Consider the following 19,493-nt stretch of genomic DNA (forward strand, 5'->3'; position numbering starts at 1 on the left):
GGGAAAACTGGGTGTATTTTGGTCATTTCGGAAAAATTGAGGGTATCAGTCATTTTCGAAATGAGGAGGGGACTTCAGTTTTAGATTTTTTTGTGGCTTATAATTTATCAATTGTAAACACATACTTTGAAAAGAGAGAGAGGAGCATTTAGTTATCTCCAAAAGTGGGAATTATAGTAGGCCAAATAGATTTCGTTCTAAGTAGAAGGTCTGATAAGTTGTTATGTATGGGCCTGTAGCTCCTTGCTCTTCGTCCATATGTTCTAACCCTTCAAATCTAGCCCACCCTTCTTTGGGCCTTAAGTCTCCTATTGAGGCTTCCTCCCTTGTGCCCCTGCCTATTGCTCCTCCTCCTTTGCGAGTGTTTCGCCGTCGTAACCCCAGCTCACCTCCTTTCCCTAAGATTCACCCCTACATTGACTATCAAGAGACCTTTTCCCCTGTTGCAAAGATGAATACTGTCAGAGTCATCATCTCATGTGCAGCCAATCAACGATGGGATCTTCAACAACTAGATGTGAAGAATGCTTTTCTCCATGGAGAGCTTGAAGAGGAGGTGTACATGGACATTCCTCCTGGTTTTACGGATATAGAAACCCAAGGAAAAGTGTGTCATCTCAAGAAGGCCTATACGGTTTAAAACAGTCTCCAAGAGCTTGGTTTGGGCGCTTCTATGTGTTAGAGTTGTTAGAATATCTTGTATAAGGATAGTTCTGTCATTGTCTGGTTATAAGACATGACTTAGTTGTATTTTTTCCTTTCTTGTTTTATTTCCCTTTACCTCCCTAGGGAGGCCTGTGTAATTTGGAAGAGTTAATTAATGAAGCTAATATGTGTGTTGAGACTGTCTCAACACATACAGTCAATTCTCCCAACCTCTTCTCTTCTCTCCTTCCTCTTCTTCTTGCTGTAAATTTCTTCTCTCTTACTAGATTCGATCCATTTTCAAGTTCCAACTTGGTATTAGAGCTAAGTACTCTGGATTGAGAGTCGACTAAGCTTGGTTGTCTATGCCTTCACCTCTCTTTGGAACTCTAAGAGGACAAAAGGTTCCACTAGAGGCTGTACTATGTGAAATATGCTCATACTACATGCTTTGGAGGTCTATTCTTCAAACCAACATACCATGGAGGGAGTTTAGTAGCTGTTGAAGAAGATTGAAGCCCTAGCAGCTTCCTCGAAAATTTCCGCCAGCTGTAGAGTGTTCCTTCTATCTCTCCCTCATCTTCCCATTTTTTGGGATGAGATTTGCTGCTTGTGGATCGCCTAGGGGTACCCTTTTAGACCCCTCACCACTCGGTTGAAGAGAGGAGCAAGTTGAGGAGCATAGCTCAACTCCTTGATGCTCCCATGGTATCGCTAGCTCTGGTTTCTGCTTTTTGTTTGAACTTTTTTTTGAAGCTGAATGCATTGGATGTGTGTTAGTTGATAAGAATGGAAGATTTTCATCCTTTTATGCTTGTTGGTTGCTATGGACTGATGGCTATTGGGTGTTAGAGCGATTTGGTTGATGTTATACAAAATTTTGCTCTCTGTAGACTTGTTGTGTTTTGGTATTTGCTCTATGTCTGGTTGATTTGGTTGTTTGGAGCTACTTGTTTGCTGGTTTGCCTCCTTTGTTTGGGTTAAGTGTACTCCCCATTTGAGCAGAACACTATATTGATTGTTGAATTGTCTGCACATTATGTCTACTATGTTTGGGAATGGCTCTGAGGTCAGTGGACCAACTCCAGCTAGCATCCTGAGTAGTGGTTTCCCAACTATGGCTTCCTATGATAACCCCAACAAAAATCTCTGTTGTGAAGTTGGACAATACCAACTACTTAGACTGGTCTCGGTCTGTGAATATGTCCCTGCGGAGTTGGGGAAAGTTGGGGTATAATACTGGCGCTATTAAGGAGCCTCCCATTACTGATCCAGGATACTTAAAGTGGGAGACTAAGAACTCCACAGAGTTAAGTTTTATGTGGTCGATGTAAGTGATAGGAAGAGAGGAAGTTGAAGGAGAAAGACGGAAGAAGGAGAAGAACAAGAAGACAAGAGAGAAGAGTTCGGTTGTAATTGTTGTGTGTGAGATGATTCTCTCCACACCTATATTACTCAACTAACAACCCTAAACATATTACATCCAACCCCTTTAGGGAGGTAAAAGGTAAAAAGGTAAAAAAGGGAGAAATTACAATATAAGGGAACTAGATAAAGTCCAGTTCCTAAAGTACCCCTAGAACATAAATTCTAGTAACTCTAACACTCCTCCTCAAGCTGGAGAATAAATATCATGCATTCCAAACTTGCATAGGAGAGTACCAAACTGAAGAGAGGTAAGTGCCTTGGTGAAAATGTTTGCCAGTTGATCACCAGTCCTCACAAAAGGAGTGCAAATACAACCATAGTCTATCTTCTCCTTGATGAAGTGTCGGTCCACTTCAATGTGTTTTGTCCTGTCATGTTGCACTGGATTGTGAGCAATACTGATAGCTGCCTTGCTATCACAGTAGAGCCTCATAGGACCTTCAGTGCCAAACCCCAATTCTTGAATCAATCGTTTCAACCAAATGAGTTCCATAGTTCGAGAACTCGCGAGATCTAGCTGAGATCTCGCCGAGTTTCTCGGTTTTTGGAAAAGCCGAGACGAGACTGCCTACGAGTCTCAAAAGTGCAATATCTCGGCGAGATCTCGGATCTCGGTTGGATCTCGGTTTCGACACATTATTTTAACCCACCTACCACTTAAATACCTTACCTAATTGGACAAAACTCGACATATCTCGACGAGATCTCGGTGAGATCTCGGATCTCGGGTTCAGATCTCGGGTTGACCCAAAGTTGAGACTTCGAGTTGAAAAAAAAAAAATGCACCAACTCAGCGAGATCTCAACTCGTCTCGGTTTTTCCAAGAGTCGAGTTGGTACCGAGACCCGAGTTTTAGTACCTTGATGAGTTCACACACTCCATGAGTCATAGCTCTAAATTCTGCCTCTGCACTAGATCGGGCCACGACAGGTTGTTTTTTGCTCCTACATGTGACTAAATTTCCTCCCACAAATGTACAATAACCAAAGGTAGATCTCCTGTCTATGATGGATCTAGCCCAGTTAGCATCAGTGAAACCTTCCATTCTCAAGTGATTGTGCTTGGCATACAACAGTCCTTTCCCAGGAGAAGACTTCAAATATCTGGGGATGCGATACACAGCATCCAAGTGACCACTCTTGGGGGCATGCATAAATTGGCTTTCCACTCCCACTGCATGATGCAGGTCCAAGCACTAGGAAGAAGAAGAAGCCATGACTTGGCTGTTTTTGTGTTTTCGTTGGAGCCTTTCTTTTTTTTCCTATACTTAGTTTTTTTTTGAGCTCTTAGATTGAACCGGGCCAACCAATGGTCCAATTTAAGTGACTCTTTCTTATTGGTTGATTTTGTTTTATTTCTATTGGCTCTTAGAGCATCTTTTGATTTTTGTTTAAACTATGTTTTATTCTCCCCCCTCCACGATTTTAAGAGGGTGGAGTTGTTTTTTAATTAGGAATCAGATCTGGGATTCCTAATCCAGATCTGAATATGTGCAAGGTCTTTGGCCCTTTTTTAAACTACAAATAAAGCAATCGTGGGCAGGCTCACCCACTATTTTCTGCATAAAATTTTCCTGCTTTCAAGCCTTGTTTGCTGCCATCGTGCTGCTGCCTCTGCTCCTCTGTGAGTTTTTACATCCTTGTGGATCTCAAGGTGGTAAAGGGTAGGTGGACTCCTGCGACTCCTTGCATCCTGAAGATTGGGAGGTTCCTTCAAGACATCAAGCTGCTGCCATTATTTCTGCTTTACAGTAAGTTTAAACCTGCAAGTTATTTTAAAACCTTCTTCCACCTAGCCATTACCCTTCCCTTAGACCTAATCCACATCCCCCTCCATTCATCAAACCCTAATTCTCCATTAAACCTGTAACTCCTACCTCAACTAGGACTCCCTCAAAACTTCAGATTTAGCCATTGGTTTCGAACCCTACTTCCAGCCTATATCCCCCACATCACTCCCTACACTCGACCTTAAACCTAGCCCTTAGTCTCCTCTACAACCCCTCCATTCCTCCACTCCATTAAACCTAAAACCTCCAACTCAATTCTGCCCAGGTTTGCAGAATTTTTGAACCTTCCTAAACCCTAATATTTATATACCATTAAAGCCTCCTAGACCTGCATATTAAAAACCCCATAAACCCCATTACCATTATTCAACCCTAACCCTAATTTCTGCCCTAGTTAGCCTAAGCTGTCCCAATCGGCCAGCCTTGTTCGGTGATCCTATTCCCCTGGCTCCTAGTGGGACTTCTCCTACCTAGGACTACATCAAGTAGTATCAGAGCCATGGCCGACCATGGCAATCCAACCTCAGACATCAATCTGCCCCCCCACCTGATCCTATGACAGTAATCATGGATATGTTGCAGAAACTTAATGACAAAGTGACACGATTGGAAGAAAGGCAGGCTGTGCCTCTTGTCAACAACCCTCTATATATAGAGGAGGACAGATTACAAGTTCACTCTGAAGTACATGGAACTTTGGGAAGGGATGAACATCATAGAGATCATCCCAGATGTCACAGGGACCACAGAGATCATTCCAGACACGACAGAGATTATAGGGATCGACGTAGACCTGACAGAGATGATTACAGAGAAGATAGGGACAGAACTAGAGAAGCACCTCGAAGATCTAACTTTGAAGAATATATGAGATCCTACTTCACTGGAGATGAAGCTACTAATAGGAGGTACGATACGCAGAAGGTCAAACTTGAGCTAAAGGAGTATAATGGGCATGGTGATCCTCAGGTGTTCTATGACTGGCTTGCTGCCTTGGATGATTATTTTGACTGGTATGACTTGCCTGAAGATCGAAAGATGAGATTTGCACGTACCAAATTGATTGGCCCTGCCCGAGAATGGTGGCGAAAGACAGAGAGAGACATGGAATGCGTAGGTGATGCACCTACTAACTGGGAGGACATGAAGGAGAAATATTTGCCCAGACATTACAGAGCTCAGATGCAAGATCAACTCAACTTCCTACGGCAAGGGACTATGACTGTATCCGAGTATATGCAGAAGTTCGATTCTCTTTCTTCTCGTACTGATACTAGAGAAAGTGCTACTCAGATGTTGTCTCGATTTTGGTTGGGATTGAGATCTGATATTATTAGGGCTATTGGAGTTGTTGATGTTCTAGACATCAAAGATTGCTTTGAGAAAGCCCTGAAGGATGAAGTATTGAAGACCAATAGAAGGTTTGGCTCCACTGCTATCGACACCAGGAAATCTTTTCCAGCATCCAGACCAACTAATGGTTACAATAGAGGTAACAACATCATTGCTGGTTCTACACGGACAGCTTACTCTACTGGCAGCTCTTCTCGTGTGGACAAGGGCAAAGCCCCAATGGCCAACAGTGAACCCCACACATGCTATCACTGCAATGAAAAGGGGCATTATGCTAAGGATTGCCCACAAAAACGTAGGCCGATTCATGTAGCTGAGAGGGAAGAAGAAAACCTTGATGATATTGATGAACAGGGTATTTATGCATTACCCCCTGATGAAGATGATGATGGGACTGCTTACTTTGATGACTTGGGTGATGACTTTGAAGATACCCGAGGTATTCATGTGGTAGTACATATATTGAGTGCTGAAATTAAGGGTGAAGATTGGCGATGTAGTTGCATCTTCTATACTCGCATGCGAGCAGCCGAACGCACTGCCCGGATAATTGTTGATAGTGGCAACTATGTTAATGTTGTTTCTGAAGACCTTGCGAAGAAGGCAAACCTGAAGTTTGAAAAGCATCCAATGCCATATAAAGTCTCCTTATTGAATGGGAATAAACTAGATGTGAACAAGAGATGCTATGTTCCCTTACAGGCCCAAAAATATTCAGAGGAAATTTGGTGTGACATCATCCCGATGAGAATGACTGATGTTCTATTGGGAAGACCATGGCTATACGACAACGATGTTGCCCTCCTGGGAAGGAAAAACCAGTGTGTGTTTCAACATAAAGGAGAGCAGATCACGTGTGTTGGTTGTATAAGACATGACTTGGTTGTATTTTTTCCTTTCTTGTCTTATTTCCCTTTACCTCCCTAGGGAGGCCTGTGTAATTTCAAAGGGTTAATTAATGAAGCTAATATGTGTGTTGAGACTCTCTCAACACACACAATCAATTCTCCCAACCTCTTCTGTTCTCTCCTTCCTCTTCTTCTTGCTGTAAATCTCTTCTCTCTTAGTAGATTCGATCCATCTTCAAGTTCCAACTCTATAGAGCGATGATGTCAATCGGCTACGAACAAGTGATGCTGATCATACTTTGTTTATCAAGAAGAGAGACCAACTCATCATTGCGCTGATTGTTTATGTTGATGACATCGTCATTCTAAGAAACGATGTTGATGAGATCATGAAGACTTATCTGGGGACATAATTTGAGATCAAGGAGCTAGGACAACTCAGATATTTCATTGGGATTGAGGTTGCTTATTTTGCTTAAGGTATCTTCCCGTCACAATGGAAGTATACTCTTGGCTTGTTATTTGAAACAGGAATGTTAGGGTGTAAGCCTGTAGATACCCCCTTGGAACCAAATACTCACCTAAAGAGTAAAGATGGAGATCCTGTGGATATATGTAGCTATCAGAGATTAGTTGGCCGACTGATATACCTGTCTCACACATGTGCCTTTGCAGTAAGTGTTGTGAGTTAGCATATGCATGATCCTCACTCCACTCTCCTTGAGGCAGCACACAGGATCTTGGGATATCTAAAGTTTGCACCTGGGAAAGGCGTTCTCTTTTCTTCCCAAGGTCACTTACGGATTGAGGCCTACATTGATGTAGATTGGGCTAGATGTCTGGATGACAGGAGGTCCACCTCTTGGTATTGTACCTTTGTTGGCGGGAATTTATTGACTTGGAGGAGCAAGCAATAATTGGTGGTTGCTCGATTCAGTGCTGAAGCAGAATTTCAGGCTATGGCCCATGGTATTTGTGAGCTACTTTGGCTGCAAGGTCTTATTCATGATTTGTGTGTTCCTGTTACGTTGCCCATGTGCCTTTACTGTGATAGCAAAGCAGCAATAGTATTGCTCATAACCCAGTACAACACGATCGTATAAGCATCTTGAGATCGATTGTCATTTTATCAAGGAGAAGCTAGAGCAAGGATTGATATGCATTCCTTTTGTTCAGTTAGGGGATCAGCTAGCCGACATTCTCACTAGGAGCATTAATAGCAAGAGTTTAATGTCTATTCTTAGCAAGTTGGGCATGTTTGATATTTATGCACCAACTTGAGGGGGACTGTTGTAAAATGGGTTCAAGGGTATTTACATTCTAGGGTTATTATTGTCGTTGTACCTATTCTAGATTGTTCTCTCATCTATTATAAATAAAGAGGGGCTGTGATTAATTAGTTATAGGCCATTATTCACAATTTTCAGAAAACTGTTCCTCCCCCCCCCCCCCCCACCCCCAAAAAACAGAAAGAGCCTCTATCCATATTAAGAGTTGAAAAGATCCTCTATATTGTATGTAGAGTTGTCAAAGCAGCAAGGCAACCCAAGGCGGTGGAGGGGTGCTTAGGCGACAAGGTGCCCAAGTGTTATTTTTTATTTCCCCTCTTTTCTGACACTATTTAGTATGTTATAATATATACCTTATATTATAAAAAATCAACATTAAGTCCCATCAAATCATCAAAAATCAACATTAGGCCACATCAAGTCATCAAATATCAATATTAAGCCACATCAAGTCATAAAAAATCAACATATAACTAGAAGACAATAGAACTAAAGAAGCACGCTATTGGAAGTTTTAAACAATCAAAACATACAATTGGTTTATACTGTTTTTGGAATTGGTCATTATCATGGTATACTTAGTCTCACCTTTGTTTATACTGTTCTTAGAAAATATGATCTTATTTATAAGTATTAAACTACTCTTGATTTAGAGAAATGTTCTTGTTCTCTAAGAAGTTTGACTAGTCAAATGATTTTAGTTTTGCATGAGACTTTTTGTATTAGGTAGAGCGCCAAACCAGCTTTCCAACAAAGCCAAGTTTGTTTAAATCTGATTTATATTGAAGGGGTGATATTCGGGTCAAACCTTACTTGGTGTACATAAATGTTGCAAAATCGCTCTGAATGAAAATATATTTTTAAAATATCAAAACAAATGAATCTTTTATCGCTCTTTTGTTTTTTAGCAATGTTTTACCATATTAAGATTTATGGAATTTTTAGATTTGAGAAAAACCCCAGCATTAGAAAGTTGAAATTTTCACCTACCGCCGAAAATCCAGTTTTTGTTCTTGAATTGGGGGGTTGACTTTTTATCATTTTGGAACTTTATTTTTTAACTATTTTTATTGGATTCAAATAAGGGGGTATTTGCTTATTTTTGAATATTTTTGAATAATTGAAATAACAAATAGGGCCAAGGCGTTCAATACTAGTAAGGCGGCAACCGCTTAGACCCCCCAAAATCTGCCTGGACGCCTAGACAACTATGATTGTATGCCAACTGCTTAACATTTTATAGACCTCTTCTAGCTATCCTTAGTGATCCAGAAAATTCACCCCATAATTGGTGATGTTCCCTTTCCATTGACTGGGTCAGCTTACTAGAATTCCAAAATTAGGACCAGGTAAGTTGTCAGACTGCAAGACACCAAGTTCTTTCGATTGTTGGTACAGCAGGACATCAAGAATTGAAGAGTTCCATGGATAGTGTGGTTCTTGCTGCTATGCATGGACTGAATTTTTTTTCCCGTTCATGGATCAATTATAATAGTATCATGTTTGTATAATTATAATCAGTTATCATTCCATTTTTTTCTGACGAAGTCTAACCATCATTTTCAGAGGGAAGGTTTTTCGTTAATTGAATTTGTGCATATTGTACTTATTTCTATGTGAGGAGATGTATGAATTGATTGAGGCATGCCTATGATGTTTGCATGGAAGTAACAAGATTTAGTAATAGCCAAAGTGGTGGCTCCTTGTTGTGACCAGAGCACTAGTTCAAATGCTTAATGCTCTAGTATTTCGCTTGTAGATTTTTATTTTAGAATTCCACTTTTCTGACGTTTCGTTTTTTTAATTATTGTATGTTGTGATACGAAGTTATAAATTTTGGTTGTAGGTAATGGATCGTACTACTGTGATTCCATCAATGTGAAGCTGGAGTTGGAAGAATAACAAAGGTGGAATGAATGATCCTCCTGATGCTTGTGGAAACTGGAAAGTATTCTCTGCCATGTAATCATGTATTCTTCAAGAGTACTAACAGCTGCCCATATGATGTCTTCCTCCAACAGCAATATGTTTGTGAATAGTGATGATGGTGTTCGAACGCCAAGTTCTGATTCATCAAGCAGGTAATACCGAACCCCAGGAAACTGGGAAGGGTTTGGGTTTGCTCAGAAGTTTACCCTACTGCTTAAAACAGAGTTGTGGTGGTTTTCACAATTGAACAGTCAAGTATTTGATGCATTGAGTTGTAAGCCAATCTCTGGTTTGTTCTTCAGGCATAATGCTGAAAGGCATTTTAGTTCTAGGAACTCACGAGGGGATGACAATGTCAATTATTCTCCAGAACAAGAGGCTATGGTAATTGTCTTTGCAATTCCGATGGGATTCTTTTTCCGCTTGAGCTTGTAGCAAGGTTTTGTATGGATCTATTTCCTAATTGGTTTTCTGAGCAGGAGATTAATTTGAGACTCAGGGCACAGAAAGAGGAGATCTTGCTACTGCGTGAGCAAATTTCTGATGCTTGTCTCAAGGTGCGATATCTAAAAATCTATAAATTTATGAGCATAGTGATATCACTGTAATACAGAGTACATTCATCTTCATCTCTCACTTGCAAGAAACTGCTTGGGTCTTATGTGGTTTCCAGGAGCTGCAGCTTCTGAATGAGAAGCATGCGTTGGAGAGAAAATTTTCCGATTTGCGAGTGGTTTGTATAGATCTTTTTCCTGTATTAGGGAAATGCTTTATCTGCATTGTCCATTCTGGAATTGTAAAAATGTATTCTCTGATCTAAATTATAAACAAATGTTCTTTGATGCAACAGGCACTTGATGAGAAGCAGAAGGATGCTATAACTTCTGCTTTAGCAGAAATGGCTCGCAGAAAGGGTGATCTTGAAGAAAATTTAAGACTAGCTCATGATATGAAGGTAAATCATTGCCTTAAATATCCACTCAGCCTGAGTCTGAATCTGATGTTTGCAAGGCTCTACTAAACATTAAAGGACATTTAGATGTCAAGAACTTGGTGGATTAAAAATGTTTATATTCGTGTACTTTTCAAATTGGTGGTACGTAGAAGAGTGAATACACTTTTATAAATTTTGAACCATGCTTTGTAGATCAACCCATTTACTAGAGTAGATGATAAAAAAATCGTGGTCCTGGTGGCATAGGCTGTTGCTTCTGAATGCCCCATGGTGATGTCAATAGGTACATGGCTTTTGGTGTATGTTCTAATGTTTTAAACTGGATAAGCTTGCTAATGGAGCTGGAATGGTTAAGTTATTGTATGTAGGCAATACTTAAGACTACTCTTTTCTAGTTTTAAATTTTTATAAACAAGGTTGTAATATATTTTTCTCTTACTGTACTCTTTTAAGGAATACAATTGGTGATGTAGTTTTATTTTAATTGTAATTTTCCATTTTTCACCTCAATAATCTTCACATACATGAGACTTGGGCTATTAGTTGTATGGTAGTCTTACTCTTAGTTTACACATAACAATGGAAAGTAGAATTTTTATTCATTTCAGGTACTTCTTTCTGTTGTGAAAATTGTATGATGTGTAGAACACTGCTTTGGGTTATGATATTGGGTGAAAATGAGGCAGGGGTTCTTACTTTATTTATGCTTCATTTTATTTGATTTGGTTTAGATTCATGATACTAAGATTTATGCATTAGAATCTATTATACCTAAATTTCCTCTGCAAGACAAAGATAATCTAGATTACAGTAATTAGGATAAATGTGTAAAACTTATAGTTATCGAATTAAATATGATTTTTTATCTGGAATAAATAATAAGTGTTGTTGGAGGATGGAGAGTGGGGCTTAAGGCAGAAGAAAAACGGATCCTTCTTTACTATATAAGGCCAGACAAAGGGAATCTTATACAAAAGGTTAGTGCAGTTATCCCTAATATATGTCCGAGATATTTTAGAATCTTTACAAGACACCCTAAAAATTACCAACTTTATGGGCCTTGGCTTCCATTTTCACTGGCAGCAAATATTTATCAAATCCTGTGGCTGTATCATTCTTTGCTAACCACATGCTCCAGAGAAACTGCAGCAGGTATAAAGGACCCTAGTTTCCTATCATAGCGATTAACTCCCCCCTAATTCCTGTTAGAGTTTATGTATAAGGGGTACATTAGTCACTGGTTTTATTGTAAGTCACATAGAATTGTAATTTTTCCCTTTATTTCTTTTTATCTTTTAGCTCCCTAGGGAGGCCTTTGTAATTCCTAAGAAGTTTCTAGTGAAGTAAATAGGTGTTAGGAGTCACAACTCCTAACACTCACGATTCTCTCATCTCTCTTCTCTTCTCTTCTTCCTTGTTCAGCTGCAAACCATTGTTTCCTAGCTATAATCAAACCTCCTACATATTCTAACTTGGTATCAGAGCGTGGTTTGAGAGTCGACCCAAGGAATTAAGTCTTGGAGCGTATCGTATCGTATCGTCTCGGCCGATACGTCTCGGAATCGGTCGAGGTCGATACAATACAGGTCGAGACGTATCTTTTTTTTAAAAAAATGTTAATGTCTCGACTGTATCGAGACGTATCGACCGAGACGATACGATACGATCGATACGTATCGATACAGAGGAGAGTTTTAAAAAATTTTATTTTATTATATTTTTAAAAACAATACGTATCGAGACGTATCGAGTCGTCTCGATATATATCGACCGATACATAGCGATACATATTGAAACGACTTGATACGTCTCGATACGTATCGTTAACTTAAAAAACACTTGGCCATTTCATACTTGTCACTTGAAACTCGATTTCTAGCAGTCCTGGTGGAAAAAAGCTCTTCCCAGCTTTGAGAAACCCTTCCAAAAACACATTTAAACTTGCTTTTTGGGTAAGATTTCTTGAGGGCTTTCAATTCTTTGCCAAAAACGAACTTAGAGGAGCTGAAATCACATCATTTGGTGGATCTAACAGCCCACATTCGAATTCAAAAGCTGTTCTTGAAGGGTTAGGTATGTTTTTTGAAAAAAACTTGAATCTTTTGCTTTAATCTTTGATTTTTGGTATGTTTTTTGGTATGAATCAAAGATAATATGTTAAACTAACATAGAAATTGCATTCTTTGTATGCATTTACAAAGATTTGGTTTCAAATCCATGTTTCTTTGGCCATTTTTACCCAAAACCGAAAATTCTTTCTTTAAAATGATTTTTTTTTTTTCTTCTTAACTTTAAAACAAATGGTAATGTTTATAATATATGGAGTACATTATGTATAGATGTATGACATCCCAAGAAGATTATACATTTATCCTAAAATCTGTATTTTTTTTTATTTTTTGGGTATTTTCTGAATTTATAAAATACATAAAAAAATGTAAAAAATCTGATTTTTCTATCTATACTCTTTCATTATAGTTTGATAAAATGTATAATTGGCTGAAATAGAATCAAAGACTTAGATTCATATATGTAGTACATTATGTCATTTTTTTTCCTTAGTTAAAAAATTAAATAATGTGTAACTAGTTGTAGAAAATATAAAAATGTTTAAATATTGTTTAGGGCAACTTTGCTAGGTAGTAAATACATGAAAATGATGCAATGCATGACATGCATCGTAATGTCTGTCTATACTTGTATAAATAATAAATTATTGATGTGTGGATTTTAATATTGTTTAATATATATCTTATATGGTTATCTACTTTTGTTTGGTATTTAGGACGATGCTGCGACAACAAGACATTGGGTGGTCTTATTGTACCAAGATAAACAATAATAGATTGCATACATAGTGCAACTTCTGTGACACCCAACATCTTGGAGGTGGGGGTAACTCGGCAAAAAGAGCACATAGCAGGAGGATATGAAAATATTGCCAAGTGTACAAAGTGCCCTGTAGAGTTAAGCAGGGCAATGCAAAAACACCTTAGAGATTCAAAAAAAAAATCCAAGCAAACACATGATGATGATGATGCATTGGTGGAAAATTTGATGGAAGATTTTGAAGATTATGAAGGATCGGATATGGAAGCAGAGGAGGACCTAGAGTTGGCATGGGCGATGAAACAATCAAGATATGAAGCAAAAGAGCAACAATGGAGAGCTGAGCAATTGATTAGATGTCAATCAGCTCGATCCAGCCAGGGCCCTGTAGATATTGGTGTTGGCTCCTCTTGTCGTCCATCTCTAAGTAAGGGTAAGCAGCCTGTTGGCCTTAGTAGAGCAACCAGTGTGAAGGGGATGTTTGACCGGTTTACAAAGAGTGGTAAGGGTAAGAGAAAGAAGAGCCCAGATATCAGAGACATGGATCCTAATGTCTATAGACCAAGGGATGCTGGCCAACAGAGGATTGAAGAAAGCTTTCAACCCAAAACACTTAGTAAAAAGATAGGCAGAGCAATCTCCAGATGGTTCCATAGTTTTATGATTCCACCACGTAAGGCCAAAGATCCCCACTTCAAGGCCATGGTAAAGGAGATTCAGCGGTGTGGGAAAAATGTTAAGCCACCCACACCTTATGAGATTGCTGGGCCTTACTTGGATGATATTGTCCAAGAGGTGCATGAGTATGTGGAGAGGTTCAAGGAGAAGTGGCCACTATATGGAGTGACCATCATGTGTGATGGATGGAGTGGACCAACAAGATTACCCATCATCAATTTTCTTATCTACTGTGATGGAAGGACGATCTTCCACAAGTCGGTCAATGCATCTAGTGAAATCAAAGATGCCAATTACTTGTACAAGTTAATGGATGAAGTTGTGGAGGACATAGAAGAGGAAAATGTTGTCCAAGTAGTAACTGACAATGCAGCAAATTTCAAGAAGGCTGGTCAGTTGCTTATGTTAAAGAGGCAACATCTATTTTGGACACCATGTGCAGCTCATTGCATAGATTTGATGTTCAAGGACATAGGAGAATTGCCCAAGGTCCAAAAGTTGGTTGGTAATGCAAGGAAAGTCACCAACTTTATTTACAACCATAGTTGGGTTTTGGTATTGATGACGAGTTACACACAAGGGGATTTAGTGAGGCCTGCAACAACAAGATTTGCAATAAATTACATTGCAATTGATAGCCTCATTTTCCGAAAGCATGGGCTGCTAAAGATGTTCACCTCTACTGAGTGGTTGACTAGCAATTATGCAAGGTCTGAAATTGGGAGATTTGTTCAAGATCTTGTCACCTCCTCAAAGTTTTGGGCTGCGATGGGCCGACTTTATAATGTTATGATGCGACTCTTTTGTCTGCTTCGAGAGGTTGATGGGGATAAAGAGCAGACCATGGGTAAGATGGTAGAGGCCATGGGATGTGTGAAGAGAAAAATACAAGAGAATAACCCAACATCAAACAAGAAGTATTTGAAGATTATATCCGATCGATGGGAAAATATGTTGGTTCAAGATGTTCATTGGGCAGGTAATCTTATAAGTATATGACTTTGGTTTCATTTTAAACACTTAGTAGTTAGTAAGTTACTATTTATTTATTATTATAATTTCTAGGTTTCTAACCATCCATTACAAACCATGTGCAGCATATTATTTGAATCCGGATATCCAATACTCTAATGATATAGGGTGTAGACCGGATCTATTGCGTGCCCTAAGGAATGTTGTGAACAGAATGGAGCCAGATGTAGCGAAGGCCACACTTGCCATGGATGAGGTTAGAGCTAAATTAGTTGTATAAATGATTGAAACCAAGAATAGAGTGATTGGTGGAAGTGGAAGTAATATTTCAATTTTTTTAATACCTCTCTAGGCTAAGTATTTTCGGGAGGCCACTCGTGGTTTTGCTGATAGAATGGCTATCCATGCTAGGAGCACACAACGCCCAGGTAAGTTAGGTTTACCTAATTTATTATATCATTTAAAATTTGTTTTAAGGTTTTGTCTTTTAATATTTCATTTATTATTGTGTAGCTGATTGGTGGCTCAATTATGGGGGTACTAGTGCTCCACACTTAACCCGAATTGTAATTCGAGTGTTATCCCCGACGGCATCCTCTAGTGGCTGCAAACATAACTGGAGTACATTCGGGTTGATACACACCAAACCCTGGAATCATCTCAGTTATTCAAAGTTGGAGAAGCTAGTGTATGTCCATTACAACATGAAGCTGAAGCTTAAATATTTAAAGCTGGAAAGAGAAGGAGATGATGTAGATGTCAACCTAATCGACATCAACCACCTACTTGACGATGAAGATCCGGTTAGAGCATGGATAGAGAATACCGATAAGGTATTGGTGATGGATCAATTAAGTGAGGATCGCCAGACAACCAAACCTGATCCAGTGATAGAGAGCATCATTCAACAGATGGATAAGGATGCAACACAGCCACTATCATAAGATCCTTGTCCTAATGTTGAAGAAAATGAAAGTAGCTCTGAAGAAGGTTTAGTTAGGAGGACGAGGTCAGGTCATCCGTATGGAGGAACTCAACAACATGTTGATGATGAGGTGAAGACGACGATGGTGATGATAATGGTGATGGTGATGGTGGTGGTGGTGGTTCTGTTGCTACTACTACTGCTGCTGCTGCTGTTGCTGCTGATGATGATGATGACGATGATGATGATGATGATGATAATGATGATGGTAGTAGTGGTGGTGGCCATGGTGCCGGAGGTAGTGGTGGTGGCCATGAGGCTTCATAACATCGTGCTGGGGTTCAGTTCACATGTGAGGCAGGATACACACATACTACCTAAGATATGGATCATGGTCCTGGGCCTGCTGGCCATAAGACTTACTCGCGGAAGCTGCATAAGGGCAAGTCTGCCAAGCGCTCCCACAATCCATATGATAGTGATGTGCTCATGAGTGGCATGGAGTCACTTAGCATTAGTTCTGATTATGCTGGTGCTTCATCAGGCCATGGGCATTATGCATCAGGTTCTTCTTCAGGCTATGGACATGGGGCTTCTGTAGGGTATGGAAGTTATGGATACGGAGAGAATCAAGCACAAGCACAACCTAGTGCTTTCGTGACATTAGCCACTCTAGAGCAGTACACACGATTCTACTATGAGTGGGAGAGTCACTACCATCAGTATTTTGACTGGGCTCAGTATTGTGCTTATGTTCGGACAGTACACAACATCATCCTAGTCGCTCCTATTGTTGAAGACCCTTACAGACATGACTTTGATCCACCCCGACATTCTTTATGGCAATAGAGTGACTCTACATGTAAGGAATTTCATCTTTTAATCTTTTATAACAATTTCAAAGTGCCGCACTTGTCTGGTTATTGATTATTCACAATTCTTAGTATATATGCATGATATATGACACAAATTGCTTGTTTATATTGTTTTTTGTGTCCAAAAATGTATTTTCATGTGTATTTTGATCATTTTCATACGTTTATGCATTGATCGATACGTATCTCCGATACGATACGATACGTCTCTTAAAATCCCCTGACCGATACGATACCCGATACCGATACTTAAATCCTTGAGTCGATCTAGCTCTTCTTGCTTCCTTACCTCTCTTTGGAACCCTAGAAAGGTAGAGGGTTCCATAGAGACCATACCATGTAAAATACCCTACATAGAATGGTTGGTTGTGGTCTAAACTTCAAAACTTTGATGAATGGAGGGAGCTCTCTGCCTGGCGAGATGATTTGAAGCCCTAGAGGTTGATCCCAAGTGCTGCCAAAGTTACCGCCAGCCTTCCCTCTCTTGGTTTCGATTCTGCCTATTGGCAGATTAGTTTGCTTTGGGGCTGGGCTCTTTTGAGTCACCTGGAGGTCCTCTTTCAAGCCCCCAAGGGCTCATTTGGTGAAGGGAGCAGATTAGAGAGCACTGCTCTAATCTTCGATGTTGCACAGGTTGGTTTTGATTCTGCCGGCAGTGTTTTTCTTCCTTGTTGAAGCTCTCTCTTGAGGTTGTGATGTTTTTGAATGTTTGTTAGTTACTGAGAATGGAAGATTCACTCTTTGGTATGACTTTGGATGCTATGGATTGCTCTTTCTTGGGTATTGGAAGTGTTTAGCTTGTTTTTCAACTAGTGTTTGCTCTTGGTTTGCTTGCTGCCTGCTTTTTCTCTCTGTGGTTGGGTTGAGGTTACTCCCCATTTGTGCAAGACTCCATATTGAGTTTCTTTGAAGTGTTTGACATTATGTCCACCATGTCTGGGAATGACTTTACTGTCAGTGGATCTTTGGGAGCTTCTAGTGGCAGCTTAAGTGGTGCTCTCCCTACCATTACCTTTTTTGATAACCCCAACACCCAACTTTCCATTGTGAAGCTTGACAATACCAACTACTTGGATTGGTCTCGCTCCGTGAAGTTGTCCCTGCGCACTAGGGGAAAGTTGGGATATATTACTGGGTCTATCAAGGCACTTGCTCCAACTGATTCAGACTATCTTAAGTGGGAGACTGAGAACTCCATTGTTATGACCTGGCTGATCTTCTCCATGAAACCTGAGATAGGTAGGAGATTTATGAGTAAGGAAACTGCGAAAGATATCTGTGACAGTGTCTCCAAAGTTTTTGATAGAGTTGGTGATGCGGCAAAGATGTATCGAATCCTCCAAAAAATCATCCATATGAAACAGGGTAATCGGAGCATATCTGACTACTATAACACTATTATTAGCTTGTGGGAGGAATATGATCACTACAACAATCTCCAGCTGTCCAATTCTGATGATGAGGCCAAGGTCTACTGGAAACAAGAAAAAGGAAAGGATCCTGATTTTGCTTGGTGGTCTTAACCTAGAGTATGAGCCTCTTTGCTTGCAAAGCTTAGGGAGGTCTCCTTTTCCATCTCTGGATGAAGTGCATAGCTACTTGCAAAGTGAGGAAACTAGAAGAGGATCTATGGACACTGCTCCCTCATTGGAGAGATCTGCTCTTATTTCTAGTTCCTAGAGAGGTAGAGGAAGAGGCCAAGGGCCAAACCGGGGCGATCACCGAGACAGATTTAAATGTGATCATTGTGGAAAGTTGGGGCATACTAAGGACAGGTGTTGGGCCCTTCATGGGCAGCCTCCTAGTGTGCGGGGTGGATCATTTGGCACCCGAGGTGGTAGGCAAGGGGGAGCTAGAGCCCATTCTGTGACACCTGATACCGAGTCACCTGGACCTCAGACTGATCTTGATTCTCTCTCCAGAGAGGATATTGCAGCATTATGTCGGCTGATGTCCCGACTTGGCCATTCTTCTACTGATCCTGCAGAGCTAGATTCAGTCTCAGCCTTAGCCTTGCTGGCCTCTACATCTGCCCCCTCCACTGATCCTATTTGGGTCATTGACTCTGGTGCCCCCGATCATATGATTGGTATGTCTCAGTGTTATGACTCTTATTCTATTTGCTCTGGTAGAGATAAGGTTAGAGTTGCACCTCTCTTTCCTCTATCTCTGGTAAGGGTAATGTTCGAGTTACTTATTCTATTTCTCTTGATTCTGTCCATCATGTCCCTAATTTTGCCGCTAACCTGCTATCTGTGAGTCATCTAATCAAATCCTTGAACTGTTGTGTCACTTTCTTTCCTTCTTAATGACGTGAGGAGAAGGGACTCTACCTGCTTGAGCCCCAGACACCTGTTTTGCCCGTTGTGCCTGCTGCTCAGTCCTATGCTTGTGGCCTGACTGACAGGAGTACTATGGATTCTGTGATGCTTTGGCATCCATCTTTTGTTGTTATGAGGAAACAATTACCTCATTTATTTACTTCTTTTTCTTCTTCTTAAGTTTTTCAGTGTGAACTATGTATTTTTGCTAAACATTGGTGTACCTCTTATCCCTATCATGGTAATAGATCCATTGTTTCTTTTAATATTGCGCATTCTGATGTTTGGGGATCAGCTCCCACCACCTCTTTGTCTGGATATCGTTATTTTGTTTCATTTGTTGATGACTATTCCCGGACTACTTGGACCTTTTTGATGAAACAGAAGAGTGATGTTTATGATGCTTTCAAAAATTTCTATCAGTTAATTTTACTCAATTTGGTACCCGTATCCAAATAGTCCATTTCGATAAAAGGGGGGGGGGAAGTACATGTATGGGGTGCTCCAACAATTTTTCATTGATAATGGTATTATCCACCAAATTGCATGTGTTGATATACCTCAACAGAATGAAGTGGCTGAAAGAAAAAACCGCCATCTGTTAGAGGTCACTAGGAGTCTTCTTTTTGGCATTCATGTTCCTAAAACTTTTTGGGC

General features: G+C 40.1%; 1 protein-coding gene across 6 annotated transcripts in view; it reads left to right on the plus strand.

The window, feature by feature from the left end:
* The first annotated feature begins 9,161 nt into the window (after positions 1–9,161).
* LOC122647562 overlaps positions 9,162–19,493 on the plus strand; it is a 122,322-nt gene continuing 111,990 nt past the window's right edge. For 2 of the 6 annotated variants that reach the window (XM_043840934.1, XM_043840936.1), the window contains exons 1-5: positions 9,164–9,433; positions 9,584–9,665; positions 9,761–9,838; positions 9,955–10,014; positions 10,132–10,236. In XM_043840934.1, the coding sequence (XP_043696869.1) occupies positions 9,321–9,433; positions 9,584–9,665; positions 9,761–9,838; positions 9,955–10,014; positions 10,132–10,236 (438 nt within the window). In that variant the 5' untranslated portion in view covers positions 9,164–9,320. Of the gene's footprint in view, positions 9,434–9,583; positions 9,666–9,760; positions 9,839–9,954; positions 10,015–10,131; positions 10,237–19,493 lie in introns of all 6 variants that reach the window. The other 4 variants (XM_043840940.1, XM_043840939.1, XM_043840935.1 and 1 more) reach the window with 4 other exon arrangements.

The sequence above is a fragment of the Telopea speciosissima genome, unplaced genomic scaffold (genome assembly GCF_018873765.1).
Source record: "Telopea speciosissima isolate NSW1024214 ecotype Mountain lineage unplaced genomic scaffold, Tspe_v1 Tspe_v1.0074, whole genome shotgun sequence".
Lineage (NCBI taxonomy): Eukaryota > Viridiplantae > Streptophyta > Magnoliopsida > Proteales > Proteaceae > Telopea > Telopea speciosissima.